Below are 19359 nucleotides of genomic sequence, written 5' to 3' on the forward strand. Positions count from 1 at the left end.
GAGGACAAAATAACAGCAGAGAAGCAGAAAGCAACTCCTCGAAGTGCCTTCAGGAACAAACATATAACCCCATCCTTAGTCTGACCGCCCCGAACGCACCCAATTCCAAGTCTTGTAATGCGCTGGTAGACCTTGTGAAGACACATTTTCAACCTAAGCCATTAGTAATTATGCAAGGATTTAAGTTGAACTCCAGAGTAAGGGCCCCGGGTGAGTCAATCGCAATGTATATCATGAAGTTAAAACCGTTGACTGAGCGCTGCAACTTCGGAGATACTCTCAATGACATGATGTGAGATTGTTTGGTTTGCAGGATACACGACAATGCCATTCAGCCCTTTTTACTTGCAGAAGTTATGATCAATCTGAAGCGCACCATGGAAATAGCGCGAGCAATGGAGAGTGCTGAGAGGGACTCGCAGGCATTGCAGGGTGTGCAACGTGGCACTGTTCTTCAGTTGGGGTGGGAACCTACTGCCGGGTGTGGCGCGAAAACCAGGGAGACAACTGCAAAGCGGGAAACAGTCGCTGCTGCTCGAGAAATGAAAACGAATACTGGAAGCATCTCATCAGCAATTCAGAAATTAATTTGTTACCGATGTGGGCGTAACCATGGCCAGGATCTTTGGATTGGGGGGGCGGTGCCCGCTTGCCGATGCATAAAATGACATGGGATGACGATGGGCAGAACTCCCGACGTCACCCCGCATCATTTCAATTTCCAGGTTGGCGGGGGCGCAGCCGAATCAGCTGTGCGCCCACTGACCTGTCAATGGCCTATTGAGGTCATTTAAAAAGTAATTGAAATAATGAATGGACCTGCCCATCTAACCTTAAGGTTGGCGGGCAGGCCGGGAGCCCTGGCGGGCTTAAGAAAAAGCATGAAACCTCATCCACGGGCGGGATGAGGTTACATGAGGGTTTTTAAAAATGTAATAAATATTTGATCAAAAGTGATGGACATGTCCCAACTCATGTGACAATGTCACATGAGGGGACATGTCAAGGAAATTTTGTCTGTGTACCTTGACCATTTTTAAATTTGGCGCCGATCTCCCTGAGGCAGCACTTAGCCTCAGGGAGATGAGTGCACTCTTTTGCACACATGCACGAAAGAGCACACTCTTGGCTGAGGGAATCTCCCCCCGCCCACACAGGGAGTGCATAGCGACGCATAAAATGATGCGGGATGACGTTGGGCGGAACTCCCGAAGTCACCCCGCCCCGTATAAATTTTCAGAATCAGCTGACCGGTCAATGGCCAATTGAGGCCATTGACAGAATCAGTAAAGTAATTAGTGGACCTGCCCGTCCAACCTTAAGGTTGGTGGGCAGGCCAGGAGCCCTGGTGGGCGTTAGAAAAAGCATGAAGCCTCATCCACGGGCGGGATGAGGTTTCATGTAGGTTTTAAAAAATGTAATATCAGTTTTTTTGAAAGTGGTGGACATGTCCCAACTCATGTGACAGTGTCACATGCGGGGACATGTCAGGGAAATTTTTTCTTTCTATTTTTAAGATTTTTTATTGTGGCGCCGATCTCCCTGAGGCAGCACTTAGCCTCAGGGAGATGAATGCGCTCTTTCATGCGCATGAGCGAAAGAGCGCACTCTCGGCTCAGGGAATCCCCCTGCATAGCGCTTCCTTGCAGACGTCACGCTGGGCGGGCCATAATTGGCCCACCAACATAAAATGGCAGCGCGCCCCCAATCGGGGGCGCCGATTGGAGGCGCACCTCCACTCGCTATCTCCTAAACTTCCCTCCTGACAGGGGGAAAATTCTGCCCATGACATTAGACACGGGAGCCTTGACCATAGTGGTGGGAGAACACACATTTAAATACCTAAATGAAGGTACCCAGCCACAGAATCTGGAGCAAACCACTGCTCAGCTGAAGACGTACACTGGAGAGTCAATACAGATAAAAGCCATCGCCACAGTACCTGTGTCCTAAAGGCAACACTCAGCCCAGCTTCCAGTAATCACTATAACAGGTGAAGGACCTAGGCCAGGATTTTCCCCTCGGCGATTTGGGGGCGGGGCCCGCTCGCCAAGGGGAAAATGATGCGGGATGACACCGGGCGGAACCCCCGACATCATCCCGGTCCCTTTAAATATTCACGAAGGCGGGTTGACAGCGAAATCAGCTGTCTGCCCGCCGACCTGTCAATGGCCAATTAAGGGCATTGACAGGCTAATTAACCTTATTAAACACCCTGCCCAGCCAACCTTAAGGCTGGCGGGCAGGCCAGGAGTCCCAGCGGGCAGCAGATTATTAATGAAAGTTCATCCACTGGAGGGATGAAGTTTCAAGTCTGTTTTTTAAAAAATGTAATAAATTTTACGTGTTTATTATTAACATGTCCCATCTCATTTCATGACATTGTCACATGAGGGGGACATGTTAATAATTTTAATATTTAACTATTTTTAGAGTTTACTTACCTGTCACGAATCTCCCTGAGATAGGACTTTGCTTCAGGGAGCAGCGCACTTTGACAATTGGGAATTCCCTCCACACCCCCCCCCCCGCACAGGAAGCGTTGGGCAGGTCGCTGGGCGGGCCTTAATTGGCCCACCCACTCAAAATGATGGCGGGCCCCGTTTTGGCGACGGGGTTTGGCTGCCTGCCCACTGCCAAGCTGGTGGGGCCCGCCCGCCCATCGAGGTAAGAATTCTGCCCCTAGTCTTTTGGGCCGCAATTGGTTAAAAGAAATTAAGCTCAATTGGTCAGAAATTTTTCAAGTTAGAACAAGGGGGATTCCTGAGCTATTAAGGAAGTATGACAACGTATTTATTGATGAATTGGGAAAGATAAAAAGCCCACAAGCAAAATTATGTGTAGATTTGGAGGCGACAGCCTGGTTCTTTAAGGCCAGACCTGTGCCTTACACCCTAAAGGAGAAGGTGAATGCAGAATTGTGCCACTTATAGAAGTTAGGCATAATCTAGTCAGTCTAATTTTCAGAATGGGCAGCACCCATAGTTTCTGTGATGAAACCAGATCAAACTATTTGCATTTGCGGAGACTATAAGTTGACTGTGAACAAGGCTGCTAAACTAGATAAATATCCTATCCCGAGGATTGAAGATTTGTGTGCTAAGGTTGCTGGAGGAAAGTCCTATGCCAAACTGGACATGAGCCATGTATACCAACAGCTAGAGCTGGACAGCATGCCTACAGGGTATGTAACCATCAACATGCTCAAGGGCCTGTACCAATATACACACCCGCCCTTTGGTGTATCATCTGCATGTGCAATCTTCCAAAGGACCATGGAAAGCCTACTACAAGGACTGTCCTGAGTTGTAGTGTACCTGGATGATGTCCTGATCACAGGATCAACGGAAGTCGAACATTTGGCCAACCTAGAAGAGGTTTTAAGAAGATTTTTGGAAGCTGGCGTATGATTGAAGAAAGAGAAGTGTATTTTCCAAGCGACTGACGTCACTTGTTTGGGTCATCAAATGGATGGCCAAGGGTTGCGTCCAGTAGAGGAGAAAGTCAGGGCAGTCAAGGAGGTGCCCTCTCCTACCAATTTCATTGAACTTAAATCTTTTTTGGGCATGATAAATTATCACGGTTGCTTCTTCCCAACTTGTCAACGCTGTTAGCTCCTTTACACTTATTATTTAAAAAGCCATAGATGGTCATGGAAGGCGCAACCAGAAGAAGCCTTTGTAAAAGTCAAGAAGCTATTACACTCATCTTGTCTACAAGTACATCATGACCCACCAGAAGAATCAATATTAACTTGTGATGCATCTTTTTACGCGGTGGGACAAGTGTTGCCACACAGGATGGAAGATGGTTCCGAAAGTTCAACTGGCTACGTCTCCAGAACCCTCTCTGCAGCCGAGAAGGGTTATTCACAACTTGACAAAAAAGGTTTATCCATAATACTTAGAGTAAAGAAATTCCATCAATATTTGCATGGTTGACATTTCACCATAGTGTTAGACCACAAGCCACTAATGTGTTTATTTAGTGAAGATAAAGTAATTCCACAGATAGCCTCTGCCAGACTTCAACGATGGGCCTTGATTTTGTTGGCATATGAGTACACCTTTATGCAGTGTCCTGGTGTGCATATTGTAAATGCAGACACTCTCAGTCATCTTCCTTTGCCAGATAGCATTATACATGCTCCAGTGCCACAAGAAGTTGTACTTGCAATGAATTTCCTGGACTCTTTGCCAGTCTGTGCGAAGCAAATAAAGAATTGGATAAACGGGTATCTAATTTTATCAAAGGTCCTGAGACCAGGTACTGCAAGGATGGTCGAATGCACCAGTCTCTGAAGAGATAAAACCATTCTATGCCTGTAAAACTGAATTAAGTTGTCAAGATGGAATCTTGTTGTGGGGAGTGAGAACCGTCATCCCTCCACAAGGAAGAGAACCACTCTTGACAGAGCTTCACAGCGCACATCCAGGCATTTCGAAGATGAAGATGCTTGCGCGAAGCTATATCTGGTGGCCAGGTAGAGACAGTGATATAGAAAAAATGGATAAACACTGTCTCCATTGTCAGCAATGACAGAAGTTGCCCGTTTCAGTTTCACCGCATCCATGGAAGTGGCCTGGTCGATCCTGGGCTATACTTCATACAGACTATGTAGGTCCATTTTTAGGTAGCATGTTTTTAATTGATCATCGATGCACATTCTAAATGGATGGATGTGTATGAAGTTAGATCACCGATATCGTTTACAACTATTGAAAGCTGCACCAATGTTTTAGTGTACGAGGCCTACCAGAAGTCATTTTTCAGATAATGGTACTGCCTCCACTAGTACAGAGATTCATTAGTTTAAATGGAATTAAGTATATTAAAACAGCACCGTATCATCCCTTATCCAATGAGTTAGCAGAAAGAATAGTACAAACCTTTAAAACAGGAATGAATAAGTTATCTGAAGGAACGTTGTAAACACAAATTTCACGGTTTCTTCTCAGCTATCGCGCGACTCCTCATGCAACTAGGGTTCAATACTATCTGAATTATTGATGAAACACTGCCTTCATGCAAGGTTGAGTCTGCTGTTTCCAAACTTAGAGGGGAAGGTAGAGAAGAACCAGAGTAGTCAGAAAGTAAACCGTGATATTCACAGCAAAGCTCAAAGATTTACTGTGGGAGAGACAGCTTTCGTGCAAAGTTTTGGAAATGGACCTTGTTGGGTTCCTGATATAATTGTCTCTGAAACTGGACCTTTGTCATACCAAGTGGAAGTGGAAAATTGGATTGTTCGAAAACTTGCGAATCATCTAAGAAGTAGAGAGATACTCCGACAACCAATTATTCCACCTGAAATTGATGTTGAACCTTTAATCCCTGAGGTGCCAGATCGACATAGAAAAGACATACCTGATGTCCCTGTTGAAGTAAATAAATCTGAACTGCTATTGTCTAGGGATGTCCCAGATGCTGCAATTCCTAATCATGTTGATCCAGTGGTAGAACCTCAAGTTGTAGAGCTGCATCGCTCTAACTGATTTAGAAAACCACCTCAGAGACCTAATCTATAATCGCATGACCTGTGTATATATGTATATGTTATGGATTAAGATATTCTTGTAAATAAGAAATGTAAAAAAAAATAAAGGGGGAGGAATTTAGCAATTGTAAGTAAAAGCTTTTCCTACTGTTTAAGGGATCACATGATTGTACTGACGAATCAGCCCTAAGCGTGGGTAATCTTAGGGTCATAGTTTTCTAATCATGGACGTGGTTTAAGCATGTAGCCTCTTCAGGAGCTCTGTAAATAAAGTTAACTGTTTCAAGTAAGAAAGCTGTCCGGTATACCAAGTTGATTACAGTGCCCATCCCACCAATTTGTCTATGTTCTTTTGAAGTTCTACAAAACCCTCCTCACAGTTCACAATGCTTCCAAGTTCTATATCATCCACAAACTTTGAAATTGTGCCTTTACACCAAGGTCTAGGTCATTAATATATATCAGGAAAAGCAAGGGCCCCAACACTGACCCCTAGGAAACTCCACTACAAATCTTCCTCCAGCATAAAAAAACACCCATTAACCACTACTCTTTGTTTCTTGTTGTCCAGCCAATTCTGTATCCATGAGCTATAATGTTGCTCACAAGTCTGCAGTGCAGCACTGCATGAAATGTCTTTTGGAAGTCTATGTACATCAATGGTATTTTCCTCATTAACCCTATTTGTTACTTCTTCAAAAAGCTCCAGCAAGTTAGTTAAACATGATCGTCCCTTAAGAAATCCATGCTGGCTTTCCTTAATTAACCTTCATTTGACCATGTGACTATTAATTTTGTCCCAAATTATTTTTTCTAGAAGCTTCCCCACTACCAAAGTTAAACTGCCTGTTCTTTTTTGGCTGCTTGCTGGTCACCCATTCCCTCTCTGCCTGTGTACTCTTAAACTGTGGAGTGACCACACCTATAAATGTAGTATCCACTTAGTCTCAGCCTTATAGTTGCACCATAGTAATGTCAGCTGCTGGTCAAGTTCCGAAACCTGGATTTCAAGTTGCTGTAACTTATAACACTTCCTATATGAATGGTTGTCCAGGACATGGGAAGCATCTTGGAGTTCCCACATTGTACAGGATGTGCACTCTAGCGGTTGGTGCAGCTTTCCCTTTTCTTTATTGAATAGTTAACCTTGCTACTGCCAAAAACCCTTCCCAATATTGATATATAAACACAGCTCAGACTGTCTACGGGCAACATGAGCAGCAGCGGTGACTCTCCTCTGCTCTCTGAAATCTCGTCCCTTCTCTCACTGTTTTTATAGCCCTTCTGCTCTCTGAAATCTTGTCTCTTCTCTCACTGTCTTATCGCCCCTCTGCTCTCCAAAATCTCGTCCCTTCTCTCACTGTTTTCATAGCCCCTCTGCTCTCCAAAATCTCGTCCCTTCTCTCACTGTTTTCATAGCCCCTCTGCTCTCCAAAATCTCGTCCCTTCTCTCACTGTTTTTATAGCCCCTCTGCTCTCCAAAATCTCGTCCCTTCTCTCACTGTTTTATGGCCCCTCTGCTTTCCAAAATCTCGTTCCTTCTCTCACTGTTTTCATAGCCCCTCTGCTCTCTGAAATCTCATCCCTTCTCTCACTGTTTATATAGCTCCTCTGCTCTCCCAGTGCTAGGATTATTCATCCATTAATGCTGCTGTGAAGGTTCCTTACCTTCATAAATGGATTAATGAAAATTAGTAAAACAATCTTTTTAATAAAAGGGGATTTTTGCTTGAGAAGGTCAATAATGAGGAACTTGTATGTGTTCATGATTTTACACCACTTCAATTTTGGCATTAGTTGGCGTATCAAAGGATAAGATTTGAGGTATCACATGACAGAGACAGAATTGAATGAAACAGCCAGGTTTCTAGCCCAAGATATGGTAGCTCAATATATCGAAAATGAAACCAGATTGGAGACAGCCTGCTAAGTGCAAATGGTACTCGAGCAGAATGAGTCAAATTTCACACAAAGCATTTCAGACCTTGCAGCTTTGACTTTCCCTAATTTACCAATTAAAAATAAGAAAGAAAGATGAGAATTTACATAGCACCTCCCAGGATGTCCCAAAGAACTTCATAACCAATAAAGTTCTCTTTGAAGTCTAGTCACTATTGTAATGTAGTATGGTCAGTTCTCCTCCAAAATTTCTTCTCTTGTGCCTCCAAAGCTACAAGTGTCCTCTTATATTTAATTCTTCCCCTTTGCATCCTCACTTGCTTGGAAGCAATGTACATCACAGAGCCTCTGAACTATTTCTTTTCCAGGACTTCAAAACCGTGGAACACATAATTCCGTTGGTTGTTCCTCCCACCTACAACCTTTAAGCCTTTAAAACAGAAGCTTAGCATTGTCTAACCCCTGCTCTGTATTATCTCATTATTTTGCTCTTTTCTGCCCAGGCAGCATGCTCCCTTTGGAACCTTTACCTTACTTTCTCAAGACTAATTAAAAATAAGATGCATTACAGGAAAAATGCGCTTTGTAGTAGCTTCAATTAGTTTGAATATTAATAGTTTTGTACTAGAATTCACCCACTCAGTATAAATGCAGGAAAAAAGATGACTGCAGCCACTAATTGCCTTCATTTTATTACTCGTTGTGCTGTAATTTGCTTCAAAAGCTTAATTGCCCACCAAGAAAAATCCATTCCGATAATGAGCTGAAGGAATGGCCATTTCGTACTGCAAGTGCAATGCCCTCGTATTTCGGAGCCAAGGAACAAACATTTGTACAATGATAATACACAGGAAGGGACCATCAACCTACCAGTCAAATGGTCTCCAAGCCACCTCCAAACCATGACAACCATTGTTGGAGGAAAGGGTTAAAGTTCAAATAAAAAGACCATCGACAGGAAACAGTTGATGGAATTTGAAGCTCTCGCTAGTGGCGAGCTTGGAGGCGGGAAGGGCATTTACTTAGTTGGGATTATGGCATGAACTCCGCCTCCTTCCTGCCTCCACCTGAAATAAACTCAGGACGGGAAGGCCCAGGTCAACCTTCCTGCCCCTCCAGGGAGGTGTCAGCTGTGGCTCAGTTCATAGCACCCTCGCCTTTGAATCAGAGGGTTGTGGGTTCATGTCCCACTCCCGGAAACCAAGAACTGTGATTGTACTCGAAAGAGTTGCAATCTGTGACTGTTGATAACTCAAAAGAGTTTCCTGCCCCTCCAGCAATTGCAGCTCATAAGTGGTTATTAATTGACCACTCATTGACTAAGTGCCTCGTCCCTCCAGTGCTGGCATGTTGCCATGACAGGCAGACAGCCTGTCAGTCCCCCGGGGAGGTTCCTCAATCAAAGGCACTCAGTGCCTATTCGAGGGGCAGGGCATCAGGAGTGGGGTGCATGGGTGGTTGCTGAGAGCCACACCCATGCTCTTACTTCTGACCCCCCTGCACCCTCTCCCCATGACCGCCCCCCCACCCCCCCCTCACAAAAACCCCCTCCCACATTACTTACCTGTGTCCTGGGTTGTTCTGCGACCCTGGAGCTGTTCTTCCAACAGTGGCCACAGCCTCCCCTGAGGCACTGCTGAGCGCAAGAACTGCCGGCCTCTGATTGGCTGGTAGCTCTCATTAGCGGAACTTCCGCCCCTGGCGTCTTGTTTCCAGGGAATGCCCGCTGCTGGCTTCGTGGCTTGTGGTTTGGCAGGCCTTCCGGAAAAGAGGCACTGGCTCCCCCAACTGACAGGCGAGACCCTGATGCCTCAACAAGATTCCTCCCAATGTCATTGCTCTGAAGTGTCTGGGTTTAAGACAGAAACAATTTAGACTTTATTCTTGTTTCATTCACAATGGGTTTTTGTTTGGAAAGTTGTTTAAATATAAATATATAGAGAGATATACGTACACACACACACACATATGTATATATAAATTATGGGAAATTCAGGTGGTATTAGTATTTCATGCTAAGTACTGTAATCATTTGCATTGTTTTGTGCCAGTGGGTTTTAGTAAACAGAAATGCAGTATGTATTTTTCCACTTCCATTCAATTTGAATTCTGGGTGGTAGTGGGTGGTGGGGGGTTGGGTGGCAGGTGGTGAAAATTTCTTCAGAGTTTCTCCTGTTCTGTTACTGGGACTTCACCAAAAGTGCATTGGAAATCCTTTTTATGCACCGAACAGCTGCTTCTGCTTACCAACTGAAATGAAAATCGGGAGAGAGGAGGTTGATTACTCACTATCACAGTTTTATGTTATCGCACAAAGTCCTCGTCTAACCCACACACTTTTACACATCTTGTTCCTGTGCTGTATTTATTACCATTGTTACGACACAGCAGTTGGTAAAGGCTGAGTTGTTTAAATCCCAGAGGGAAACTTGAACAACTGTCATGACCTATATCTTCAAATGGTAGGTTTGAGATGCAGCTCTGAATTCAGGAATAAGACCACCGGGCATCGAAAGGTTTTTTTTAATATAAAACTAAATTAAACATTTATTAATTTAACAACAACTTAAACACACACACATGTCTACAAATTACTATCATAATAACTTTTAAATAAATCCACAAATTAATCACTCTCAGGTAAATCTTCACCAAGGCAACAGTAACCCATAGACTTTAAACAGACACCAGGCAAAGCACATTTGGTCTTACAACTTCAAAATGAGGTTCCTTGCAATTTGATTCCTTTGCAGACAGAGTTATGGGCTTACAGGCTGGTTAGATCTTAAATGCCTCTGACTTACACACAAACTCCTTTCTGTTTATACCTAGCTTTCCCTTTGAATGTAAATTTTCCATTGTATTACTAGGTTTTTTAATTTCACCTCTCCTAACAATAAACCCTTTCATTCCACCAATTTTATTAGTAATGTAAACACATTGCTTGTTGTCTCCTAGCTAGGTGCAAGATTTTACCCATTCTTTTGAAAAATGCAAATTTACACTTTACCTTTTAACTTCCTTAAATTTATCTAATTAACATCTCAAACTGCTATACATCAAAGCACCCAGACTAGCTGGCTTTAATCCAATTAAGCCACGCACAGACACGTGCATAGACACAGACCTTACTGCAATTCCAATTTAAAAATCATTTCCAATAACATTATAGACATTAATATCTCTTCGTGACAACCATACAAACAACTGATGTTTGTTCATAACTCTCTTCAACTTTCATAATAGATAAAAGACACTTGTATTTATTCATTTGAAAACTGGCTAAATATTGCTTCTTTTTGACAATCTAAGAAACTATAGCAGTCACACTCCACCCATCATGATTTTTGGTTCATTAGTTAATAAGCTCAAGTGGTAAAATATAGAGAACTCAGGATTATAGTGCATTGGACACTGGCCTCTTTTCACAGCTTCATATACATCCATGCACTGATGAGAAGGATATCTCTGTCACAATGAGGATTGTCATCAGAGTCCAGTACGTATATTTAAAGAGGACCCCGCCAGCTTGGGATAAGTTCCTTGCTGCCTGCAATTTAACATGGGGAATGTTGGTCAGATTTGGGCATGCAAGGAGTGCATACATTTACCCCTCCACTTTAATTACCCAAACCTGGGGGAGTATTTTTCCTATGGCGGGCGGGCTGGGCGGGAACGGGCGGAGGCAGGCATGGAGCCGATTGCCGCTCATGACCGGCTGCGCACCACGATCAAACGCAGGCAGGTCAATTAAGGCCCGCCCAGTGTAACGCGCAGCTGGTAGTGCTCAGCACTACCTGTGTGGCTGGGGGGGAGGAGGGAGAGTTGGGGCCTGCGCTCCTTCACGCGTGCGCGCGGAAGAGCGCAGCAATCTCCCTGAGGCAGCTCCGTGCCTCAGGGAGATTGAATGGATTATAACACTTTTTAATAAATAAAGTAAATATTTATTTAAACATGTCCCCTCATGGGACAGTGTCACATGAGCTGGGACATATTTGTGACGTGTGGAAAATTTATTGATTTACTTTATTTATCCTACCCGTGGATGAGGTTTCCTGAAAAATGCGAAGGCCGCTTGGGCTCTTCGCCTGCCCACCAGCCTTAAGGTTGGACGAGCAGTGTTCTTAACTAGTTTAATTATTCGGCGTGCACCCGCCGAACAAAATATCAAAATGATGCACCTTGACATCGGGACGCACGCCTGACATCATCACATGTCACTTTACGCGTTGGCGTGTCAGGCCCGCCCCCGCACCCTGACTGGAAGATTCAGTCCCTGGTTTCTGGGCAGGCAGGGGAGTTAAAATAGAAGCCAGCGCGTCTAGAATGGCAGGTTTTCTGTCTTGTATCGACTGGTTATATTCATTCCTGTCTGACTTTACCTCATTTACTTCATCACGTGGGTGACTCTTAACTACCCTCTGAAGTGGCCCAGATAGCCACCCAGTTGTATCAAACCATGCCCACCACTTTCTTAAGGCAGCTAGGCACAGGAACACCATCACTTCTAAGTCATACACTACCCTGACTTGGAAATATATCGCCATCCCTTCACTGTCGCTGGGTCAGAATACTGGAACCCCCTCCCTAGCAGTACTGTGGGACGGACACTCCATGGATTGCAGTGGTTCAAGAAGGCCCAGCACAAGCACAGCAATTTGGGATAGACAAAATATGCCGACCCTCCCATCCTGAGAATACATATAAAAAACCTCAGTCAGGCCATTAGTCTACCTTTGAAAATCAGGTTTTACTACCTATCATAGAGTGCCCTTTCTTTCTCTGCATATTTAAGTTGCAGAGGTGGTGTTTCACAAGGCGAGGAGCTGAGAACACTCCTGTTTTCTATTTACATCAACTCGGGAATTGAAAGTACAATTTCAAAATTTACACCAAATGGGGGAGTTGGTTGATATAGAGGAGGAACGTGACAAAATACAGGAAGACATTAATAATCTTGGAAATGGGCATTTAATGGTCAAACAAGCTTCAGTATAGATATGTGTATTTGGCAGGCAGAATAAAGAAGCCAGATACTGCTTGAAAGATAAGTATTTAAGTGGGTAGAGAGTAAATGTATCTAGGGTACTGGAGCACAAATCAGTAAAAGTAGCAACACAGGTTAATAAAGCCATAAATAATGCAAACATAACACTGAGATTTATTTCTAGTGCGATAGAATTGAAAAGCAGGGGCATTATATTTAGCTTGTTGGCTAGACCATATTTGGAGTAACTGTGAACAGTCCTGGTTGTAAAAAGGTTATGGAGGCACTGCAGAAGATGCAAAGAAGATATATTGGGATGATGCCAGAACTGAGAGGTTATACCTGTCAGGGAAGATTTCTCTAGGGAAGACCTGATTGACGACTTCAAGATTATAGGCAGGTTGTCTTATGAGGAACGGCTGGACAAGCTAGGCTTGTATATGCTGGAGTTGAGAAGGGTAAGAGGCAACTTGATTGAACATACAAACATACGAATTAGGAGCAGGAGTTGGCCATTCAGCCCCTCGAGCCTGCTCCGCCATTTAATATGATTGTGGCTGATCTGATTGCAACCTCAACTCCACATCCCTACCTACTCCCGATAACCTTTCACCCCCTTGTTAATCAAGAATCTACCTGGCTCTGCCTTAAAAACATTCAAAGACTCTGCTTCCACCGCCTTTTGAGGAAGAGAGTTCCAAAGACTCACAACCCTCTGAGAGAAAAAAATTTCCTCATCTCTGTCTTAAATGAGCGACCCCTTTATTTTTAAGCTGTGGCCCCTAGTTCTAGATTCTCCCACAAGAGGAAATATCCTCTCCATAACCACCCTGTCAAGACCCTTCAGGATCTTATATGTTTCAATCAATTTCAATCTTATGGGCAGAATTTTACGCTGATTGGACGGGTGCTCGCCCGATCCGATTGGGCGTGAAATCGCGTGATGTCATCCCGCACTCACGCGATACTTCGGTCGGTGGGCGCACACAAAAGCCAGAAGTGCGCCCGCCGACAATTAAGAGGGCAGGCCAGGCGGTCTTTGCATTTTTCAGCAAACCCCATCCACGGGTGGGATGAGATTTCCGTGATGAAATAAACTATAAATAAATTTCCCTGGACAGCATTTTCGTACGCTAAATTTTCAGGTGACTGATTATGACGCACGGACACTTTTTATTTCAGCTTTTGAAATCTTTATTTTATTTTTTGCTGTTTCGGGTTTTCAGCTTCCTGTGGCAACTCTCTCAGCCTTCAGGGAGCTTTCTGTCAGCGCTGGCCCGTGCCCACATTGACGTCATCGCCCGCCCTCTTCCCACCCACACCCCAGCAGCGCTGAGCTTCTCAGCACGTGTTTCACGCTGGCTGGCTGTCCATTGGCAGTTTCCCCCCGGCCGATCCTGGGTCCGCCGACCTGCAAATTCAGGCCTGTATGTTCCAAGCAGTTCAGAGGTTTGCGAGACTAATACCAGGAATGGGCGGGCTGTCTTATGAGGAAAGGTTGGACAGGTTAGGCTTGTATCCACTGGAATTTAGAAGAGTAAGAGGCGACTTACCAGCATAGACCAGTTGGCTCAAATGGCATAGTTCTGTGTTGTAAATACTATGGCATACAAGGCAATATTACATAACGATCAAAAAGTAATAGACAGACTTCTGCGCATTCAATGAGCCTCTAATAAATCTAATTTAGGAGCTCAGTGATCAAAGCACTGACAACCTTGTGATCCATTTCCTACCTCCCCTCAAACGGTCTAAGAAACAGTGTTCCATCTGAAACCTGAATCTTCCGGTCGGTGACGCGTAAAGGACACGGGGCGACGTCAGGCATGCGTCCTGACGTCACCGCACGTCATTCCGATCTTCAGTTCGGCGGGAAGCGCACCAGAGTCGGCTGCGTGCACCCGCTAAATGGTCAAAGGCCTGTTAAGGCCGTTAATAACCTAATTAAGATGATTGTCTGGGCTGCTCGTCCAACCTTAAGGTCGGCGGGGGGCAGGCGAAGAGCCCAGGCGGCCTTCGCATTTTTCATGGAGCCTCATCCACGGGCGGGATGAGGTTTCATGAAGCGTTTATAACTGTGATAAAATTTTTTATTAAAGTTTATTGACATGTCCCAGCTCATGTGACACTGTCACATGAGGGGATATGTCTGAATAATGTTTTAAATTCTCTTTTTCAGGTTTTCCAAATCAAATTATTCTCCCTGAGGAGCTCCGTGCTCCCTCCGAGGCCCCGACTCTCCCTCCTCCCCCTGACCTCACAGGTAGCGCTGAGCCCTTCCGGGTGTGCGTCGCACTTGGCGGGCCTTAATTGGCCCGCCCACGCAAAATGGCGGCATGCAGCCAATTGCGGGTGGCGATCGGCTGCGCGTCTGCCCGCTTCCGCTCCTGCCCCAGCCCGCCCGACGGGGAGAAAATTCTCCCCCATGTTTTCCGCTCCCTGAATGAACCATCACTCTTGAAGTGATTCAGCACCTGGCTCTGCTTTTCTGTTTGACATGCCAAGAGCCTTGGTATGTATGGCGTAAGTGATGTAAGTCAAATGGTATCAGGTCAAACATGGGCATGGAAACCTCCCGCTGATTACCACATACTACTCGTCCCCTACCGCCCCTCAGTTGATGAATCAGTGCTCCTCCATGTTGAGCACCACTTGGAGGAAACACTGAAGGTGACTTGGGCACAGAATGTACTTTGGATGGGGGACTTGAATGTCCATCACCAAGAGTGGCTCGGTAGCACCACTACTGACCGAGCTGGCTGAGTGCTGAAGGACGTAACTGCTGGGTCTACAGGCAGGTGGTGAGGGATTCAACAAGAGGGAAAAACACACTTGACCTCATCCTCACCCTGCTGCCTGCCGCAGATGTATTTGTTCATGACAACATTGGTAGGAGCGACCATGGCACAGCCCTTGTGGAGATGAAGTCCCGTCTTCACACTGAGGATACCCTCCATTATGCTATGTGGCACTACCACCATGCTAAATGGGATAGATTTCAAATCAATCCAGCAACTCACAATTGGGCATTTGTGAGGCGCTGTGGGCCATCAGCAGCAGCAGAATTGCACTCGATGGCCGGAGTTTTCCGGCCCTGTTGGCGTCGGGCATCATTTTGGGTGGGCGGGGGGGGGTGGGGGGGGGGTGGGGGATATAATATGGCGGGAAGGCCAAAAATCGTCTTTATGCCATCTTGAAACCAATTTGCGATCGTCCGCTCCACTGTCAGTATCAGCTGCATTTCCTGCTCTACCGTCAGTATCAGCTGCATTTCCTGCTCCACTGTCAGTATCAGCTGCATTTCCTGCTCCACTGTCAGTATCAGCTGCATTTCCCGCTCCACCGTCAGTATCAGCTGCATTTCCTGCTCCACCGTCAGTAGCAGCTGCATTTCCTGCTCCACCATCAGCAGCAGCTGCATTTCCTGCTCCACTGTCAGTAGCAGCTGCATTTCCTGCTCCACCGTCAGCAGCAGCTGCATTGCCCGCTCCACTGTCAGTAATAGCTGCATTTCCTGCTCCACCGTCAGTAGCAGCTGCATTTCCTGCCCCACCGTCAGTAGCAGCTGCATTTCCTGCCCCACCGTCAGTAGCAGCTGCATTTCCCGCTCCACCGTCAGTAGCAGCTGCATTTCCCGCTCCACCGTCAGTAGCAGCTGCATTTCCCGCTCCACCGTCAGTAGCAGCTGCATTTCCCGCTCCACTGTCAGTAGCAGCTGCATTTCCCACTCCACCGTCAGCAGCAGCTGCATTTCCCACTCCACCGTCAGTAGCAGCTGTATTTCCCGCTCCACCGTCAGTAGCAGCTGCATTTCCCGCTCCACTGTCAGTAGCAGCTGCATTTCCCGCTCCACCGTCAGTAGCAGCTGCATTTCCTGCTCCACCGTCAGTAGCAGTTGCATTTCCTGCTCCACCGTCAGTAGCCGTTGCATGTCGGGAACATCATTTTATTCGCCTGCATCTAATTATAAACCCTGCTCGCCGGAATCATTCCCCACACAAATGTACCGCCCACGTCGGAGTGACTTCAGGATGGCCTGCTTCCCCAATAACGATGCTGGCCTCGCCAGTGATGCCCATACCTCATGAAAGAAGTTAAAAAAGGAGAAAGTAAGCAATGGATTACATTTTTTCAAAGCTTGTTTTGGCACGTCCCACTTTACACTGTGGCTTTCATTGGCTCTTGGAAGCGTACAGCGGGTCAATGGGCATGGAGGTGCCAGAGCCTGGCACAGTGGGCATGAGGGACCTGAAGGGGTGGGTGGAAGGGCAGAATTTGGCATGGGGGGTGCATGAGGGAACATGGGGTGTGCAGGGGGCATGAGATGACATGGATGGAGCATGGGTAGTGTATGGAGGGTGAAAGGGGCGTGAGGGGTGTGGCCTTTGTGTCTTTTCACTGGGACTAAGTCACACAGCGTCGAGGTGGGACTTTTAAAAGGGTGCCTCAGCACCCGGCAGCCCCTGTGGCTTCTTCCGCACTCCTTCCCGGGTCGGCTGGCCAGACTCCAGTTCACACACGGTCCCCCAGCAATGAAGGTTCCATCTTTACGGGCACTTTCCCTTGAAGCGGGCAGGGTGAGCCAGGAATTTTCCCGTCTCCCCCTACCCAGTTCGAGGATGAAAATTTAGGCCTTATTCAGAAAATAGCTTAGTGGAATGTTTCATGATTTGTGAAAAGAATCATTCTGGCTCTCATGACGTTGTCTCCGAGTGTAACTGATTCTTCTCGATGATCTCACTACTGTGATGCTGCTTGTTTCTTACTCTTTCTTTGTTCCTGCAATCTTTCAGCTTCTGAACACCCGAGCTTAGGCACCCAGTTTATTACTACTTGATTTGTCTGCCTTCCGCCGTTCCTTGTTCGGTCTTGATAGTGTCCCAGACCTCTGGCCCTTGACCCCCTCACCTCCATTTCTCAATTTAAAAAAAATAGCAAAATGGGCTTAACAGAGTTGTTCTCTACAACATTGTGCCCATCAAAATTCTTAGTTTGTTCATGCATGGAGAACAGGTAGAAAAATATTATTCAAAATGCTTCCAGCTGTATTGTTAGATACAGTTCATCAATTGGGAGAATGTGTTATTGATGAAAATAGTGGCCCTTTAAGCAGTGTGTAAGGATTGAGAGAAATACGTATGTAATTTTTTGATAATTCACACAATAAGGCTTTCTGATAGATTGCAACCTCTGATGTATGTTAGCTCATTTCAATGGTCCTTCTTTAAGGTGACCCTTTATAATACACTTTGCTTTGTTATAGCAGGTAAGAAAGACATTGTGCATACAGTATATAATATTAACAGTGTAAAAATGATGGTACATGCATTACTAGCACATTTTAGAGGTTATTTCACACATTGTACTTCCTATTAAACTCTACCAGCTAAGTTCAGTATAATAGTATCTTGGGACACTGGAGACAGCCGAGACACGTGGTGTATTCGGCTAAGTTCAACTAAGGTCAGGAACAAAGCAGTAGTAAAATGAGACCATTTAATTTAGACTGCTAAAATTGTACTGTTTTACATTGAATATTAAGGCAGGCTGCAAAGAAATGATTTGCTTGAAGGTGCAATTTGATAAAGCTGTCTGACCGGGGAAAGGGACACCATATGGGTGACTTCACTGACCTTGGGAAAGTCAAAGGTCACTAATGGTGATTCCTGCATGTGCGTGCTCAAATGTGCGTGTTTATTGTGTGTGTGTATATTGGTGTGTGTGTGTGTGTATATATATTGGATGAGGGACAGATCAGGCCTAACCTCACTTCTCCAACCATTCAATTCCCTGTCGCTAGTCCCCATCTAGGTTTACACACAAAAAGTGCTCACCTGAGTTCGGTGCTGCCACATCACATCTTAAGCCCATACTTCCAGTGGAGGTGGGACAATTAGAGGCAGCACAGAGGGAAGAGGGAACAGTAAAGCACCACATTTTGCTGACAACAAGGGAGGGAGACCTTGATCTCTTGCAAAGTGGCAGGTCCGGGCACCAAGATTCGGCAGTGCGCGATCAGCGCCTGCTCCGAATCAATAGGCCCAAACAGCAACGGAAATGAATCTTCCAGCCCCATTTACACACTCGTGAACTGCCAACCACTGGCAGTGCCTCCACTGGCAAGTCACCTGTACACCATCTGTCTGTCTGCCTCACTGGCAGTGGTGCTTAGCTAAGCCCTGGGATGGGGTGTTTGGAGCCGGCTAGCGAGGGAGGGTGGTAGAGGTGATGGCAACTCCTGCAGAGTCACAGGAACATCCCTGCTCCCTCTTGCTCCACAGAAATTGATAAAGAATCACTAGCAGGGCCCTTCAACAGGTGTCACTCCCTTCATTTACATACATAAGACAGCTAACACATGTTTTGGCTTTTGCTTCGGATCTCTAAAAAAAGGCCCCACCAATTTAGCAGTAGGGCCACACAGTCCATTCATTGTAAAATTGGTGCAGTTTTTTGTTGGTTTTACATCCAATTAAACACCTACCTCATTGTCTCTGTGCTTTTAAGTGCAGCTGTATGTAGTGCGTGTAATGTTTAATCATGTCATAATCTGGCCCGAATAGATGATGCATGTCATGTGTTTGCCTTTACTCATGAACTGACAACATTGTTTCTTCCTACAGGAGCTGGTGGGCAGTAACCCTCCTCAAAGAAACTGGAAAGGAATAGCAATCGCACTTCTCGTGATCCTGGTCATCTGCTCACTGATTGTAACCTCAGTCATCCTCCTTACTGAACGTGAGCAGCTTCAATACTTAATTTCTCTGTGAGAAGCATAATAGTTTGGAACCAAAATGTTGGGTCACATGGAACTTGTTGTTTAAATGAGGCTGGGTGCCCAAATTGGGAGATGTACACGTGTCATTATTAGGCAACAAATTGCTATGCTGTTTTTATGATGGTGCAGAGTCCCAAATAACCAATGGAAGATAGGTGCCCTTTGACTCTAATAGGAAAAAAAGACCTGTGGATTTAT

The 19359-nt window shown here is 45.6% G+C and overlaps 1 protein-coding gene across 1 annotated transcript in view; it reads left to right on the forward strand.

Moving 5' to 3' along the window:
• The window catches only part of dpp6a (dipeptidyl-peptidase 6a), an 848482-nt gene that overhangs the window by 146454 nt on the left and 682669 nt on the right, over positions 1-19359 (forward strand). The window contains exon 2 of the mRNA XM_078537068.1: positions 19007-19121. Coding sequence (XP_078393194.1) covers positions 19007-19121 — 115 coding nt within the window. The remainder of the gene's footprint in view (positions 1-19006; positions 19122-19359) is intronic.

The sequence above is a fragment of the Cetorhinus maximus genome, chromosome 3 (genome assembly GCF_964194155.1).
Source record: "Cetorhinus maximus chromosome 3, sCetMax3.hap1.1, whole genome shotgun sequence".
NCBI lineage: Eukaryota > Metazoa > Chordata > Chondrichthyes > Lamniformes > Cetorhinidae > Cetorhinus > Cetorhinus maximus.